The sequence below is a fragment of the Perissodus microlepis genome, chromosome 3, assembly GCF_051167445.1.
Source record: "Perissodus microlepis isolate ML-2025 ecotype Zambia chromosome 3, ASM5116744v1, whole genome shotgun sequence".
NCBI classification, from domain to species: Eukaryota; Metazoa; Chordata; class Actinopteri; order Cichliformes; family Cichlidae; genus Perissodus; species Perissodus microlepis.
The window spans coordinates 51,966,431-51,970,174 of record NC_140463.1 but is presented as its reverse complement, the minus strand read 5'-3'; the positions used below and the strand labels follow the sequence as shown (position 1 = coordinate 51,970,174).

Below are 3,744 nucleotides of genomic sequence, written 5' to 3'. Positions count from 1 at the left end.
TAAGAAAATGCATGGAAGAAACAGGAAGGCCATGGCCCGAGTGTATAGGCCTAGTAAAAATGTGGATGAGACTAACACAAAGTTCTCAGAAACTCACACCTTTTGAAATCATCCACGGTAGACCATTCCCATTACCAATCACAAGTGAGCCCATTAACAAATCAATAAGGGAAACTACCCTAGCAGAATGGATGACTAAACTGTTTGAAAATAAAGAGATTGTGCTAAACAACCAACTGCCGAGTGATATCTCTCCAGTGTCTTGCAGGTTGAAACCAGGTGATTGGATCCTAATCAAAGTACTCCAGAGAAAGAATTGGAGTTCACCAAGGTGGGAGGGCCCATACCAAGTCTTACTCACCACACCAACTGCCTGCAAAATAGCAGAAAGACCATCTTGGATCCACCAAAGCCACTGTAAAAAAGTGAGTGACAATCCAAACGTTTAGACGCCGGCTCCCCTAGCTTCCAGGTGATCTATTGGTGAAGGAAGGGCTGATTGGGTATATCCCGCCCTTTTTCTTCTCGCCAATAGTCTACTCACCAGAGGCCTAGGTGTGCCTGGTCATCATGAAGACACTTGTCCTCCTAGTGGCCTGCATTGCGCTCCTGGTGAGCCTACTAACACTCACCCAGATGAGAGGAAATAAACAACACCACCTGCAAAAAAGATGGACACATGACAACTCACACCTGCGCGACCTGAACCAAGACCATAACCACCCATGGATGAACAACGCGTGGTATAGGTATGTGTATGATAGAACACGCACCGACAACAGCACGGAGTGCTATGTGTGTTCACATATGCCAACAACGGCCATACACGCAACAATATATGGAATGGCACCTGAATTCAACGAAGCGGTGTGTGTGTTCAACAAGGCAATAACTGGCAATTGCTCACGCAGAGTTTTGATGGCAACAGGACTGGCCCTAAAAGGTCAAAGCATAAAGAAGGAAGACCGAATTCCATGGTGTAATGACGCAGACGTTAAACGTGTCACGAAACCAATTTCGCAGCGATGGGTCCAAACCGAACAGACAACTTCTGTGCCTACAATCTCACGAACTGGAACTACACCTGCAACGAAGAACATTGGGTAAACGTCAAGGCCAACAACACAAAAAGCAAATCATTCGCCATAATTCTGCCGCCTGACATACAACACCCAATATGTTTTAACTTCTCGGACGGAAGCAGACAAGTTGGACGTAACCGCAACTGCACACACACACTTGACCTGACCCGATCCACAGGAATACACACCTTCAAAAATGGAACTTTCTGGATCCAGGGAGCCGCTTGGGCCTGCGGGCCTAAAACCTACTTCATGCTCCCACCAAACTCCACCGGTCTGTGTGCACCAGTACTAATTTCAGACCACACCTTCAAGATCACAGCAGAGACACATACACGCACATCAAGAGCAAAGCGTGAAGTCACTAAAGTATTGCCACATGACCCAATCTACGGATCAGATGTGCCTAAGAACTTCAAACTATGGACTGATGGTCAGAAAGTCCTCCACTCCTTGTTCCCCTGGGTGGGAGCTGGAAAAAACATGCTCAGGATCGAGACACTTGACTACCGTTTTGGATTGTTCCTAAATGCCTCAATGAAAATCAACAAGGCGCAAAATGAAGAAATCGACGCAATACGCATTGTAGTGATGCAACACAGAGTCACACTGGACATGATTCTAGCTGAAAAAAGAGGTTTGTGCGTATTGTTTAACGCCACATGCTGTACATACATCCCAGACAATGTGCATTCGCAAAACATGACCGACGCTCTGAACACCTTGAGAAAGATTAGGGACGCTCAACAACAAGACTATGTCACAAGCACTGAAGATTGGTTGACATGGTTGCTAGGTGGTTCATGGAAGTCCCTACTGATTAAAGGACTTGTTTGTATTGGATTTTTGCTTTTACTATTATGTGTTTTCACAACATGTGTAATACCCTGTCTGAAGATATCCGATATTTATCCAGTTAAAAGTTGAAATTCAAAAACGTCTTTTCAAGAGTCGTCTGTCCAAGAGGAGCAGAAACTGCAACAAATATAACAACAGTTATTTAAGGCTGTTTGAAATGGCCACAAAGGAGCAGATTGGTTATAATGCAGCTGCTTCAGAGGAATAAAGATGAAACACTGTTTTTATTTCACGTAGAACACCTTTCAATAATGTGTTGACTAAAGTCTATTGACCAGTATAAGTAAAGACATCACACACACACACACATGGAAACACTGAAACCTGTTTTTGGTGCAGCAGCGGTCCCAGCTGCTCGCCTTTATCTAGACTGGGTCGGCTGCTGATCTCAATATAATCAATGTTTAAAGTTCTCAGTGTTTCTGTGTTGCTTCGTATAGGATCTCCCAGCATCATCACTGTGCTGTCCAATCATTGTGTGCTAGGTTACCCTTATAGTGCAATGTGTGTTTGCACAAAGAGAAGCATGTGTGTCAAATATAAATAAGCTCAGAACAGAAAAAGCTGCTCGTTTCTTCTATTTAGAGTCAAGTTAGTGTTTTGTGTCTTTGTTTGAGGCCTAATGTCAAGCAGAGGTGTGTGTAACTGGACTGGTCTGTTATATGTGTGAAATGTGTGCTTCTCTTCAGCATCATCTTTGTCACTGCTGATTCCTTTGTGTCATCATTTGTTGAGAAGAGAGAACAGTTATAACGGAGGAGCAAAAGGAAGCCCTGAAATCTGCATCCAACAAGGAAGTGTTGGCTCACCAGTGATCCCAGCAGAGGCCACTGGTTTGGCTCCAGTTGTTATAGATTCAATGATGTTGTTCCTACAGATACATGTTAGCATCTTTATTGTAGTAAAGTCTTGTAATGTGAAGATAGAAACAAGGCAGGAAACAGCTCCATGATCTGATCTTAATGATGTTGTTTTTATTTCTGTCTCTCAGAACTGGATTGGAAACTATCAAAGGTCTAAAAACAGCCTCAACCCTCCCAAAGAGCAAACTTTACACACGTCATCTTTCAGCTACAATCTTTGTTGCAGGGATCTTCTGCCAAACAAGTCTGAGAGAAGATTTCTTACAGCTGTCATGTTGATGCTGTTTCAATCTTTGGGCAAACACACTCATATATTAGGGCTGATATCAGGGCTGCACAAGTTCTTTGTGTTTGTGATCATGAATAATAGAAGTGTGCCTGTTGAGGATCATGTTTGCTACATTATTATATGTCCTGTTATTGTTCTGTATTATATTCAGCTTTCAGCATCCTTTCCCAGCCCCCTGTTACACCATCCATACAAAGCCAATCTGACTGTGAGCCAATGTGTTTGATAGTTTGTGTTGGATCAAGAGATTTGACAGACTTGGTTCTCATCCAGAGGGAAACAGTCCAAATTCAGATCTAATGAAAAGATGGAGGCTGTTTCCTACCACGGTGCTAATGTGTGACTAACAAGGCTCATGGTCTCCAGCAGACAAGCGCCCTGGAATGAGGTGAGCTGAGTGTTGCTTTGGTGGGTCTATGCCCACCAGGGGCGGATCTAGAAGGGTGGCATGGGGTGGCAAGTGCCACTCTAAAATGATCCCTTGCCACCCCAAGTGCCACCCCAGTTTTGCATATGACAGTGTTGTTTATTAAAATAAGATAGTATTAACAGTTTGAGCGTAGTTACAGTCAACAGTGAATATAAATGCTAAAACTGAATATATTCCATAGTGTCCCCCCCCCCCCTCCACCAGTAACAAATGGTTCAGCCC

General features: G+C 43.7%; 1 protein-coding gene across 1 annotated transcript; it reads left to right on the top strand.

Moving 5' to 3' along the window:
• Positions 1 to 918: 918 nt before the first annotated feature.
• LOC146391912 (syncytin-A-like) lies at positions 919 to 3,451 on the top strand. The gene has a single exon (XM_084917000.1). The coding sequence runs from the start codon at positions 1,026 to 1,028 to the stop codon at positions 2,007 to 2,009; it is 984 nt and encodes a 327-aa protein (XP_084773126.1). The 5' UTR covers positions 919 to 1,025; the 3' UTR covers positions 2,010 to 3,451.
• The last annotated feature ends 293 nt before the right edge of the window (positions 3,452 to 3,744 follow it).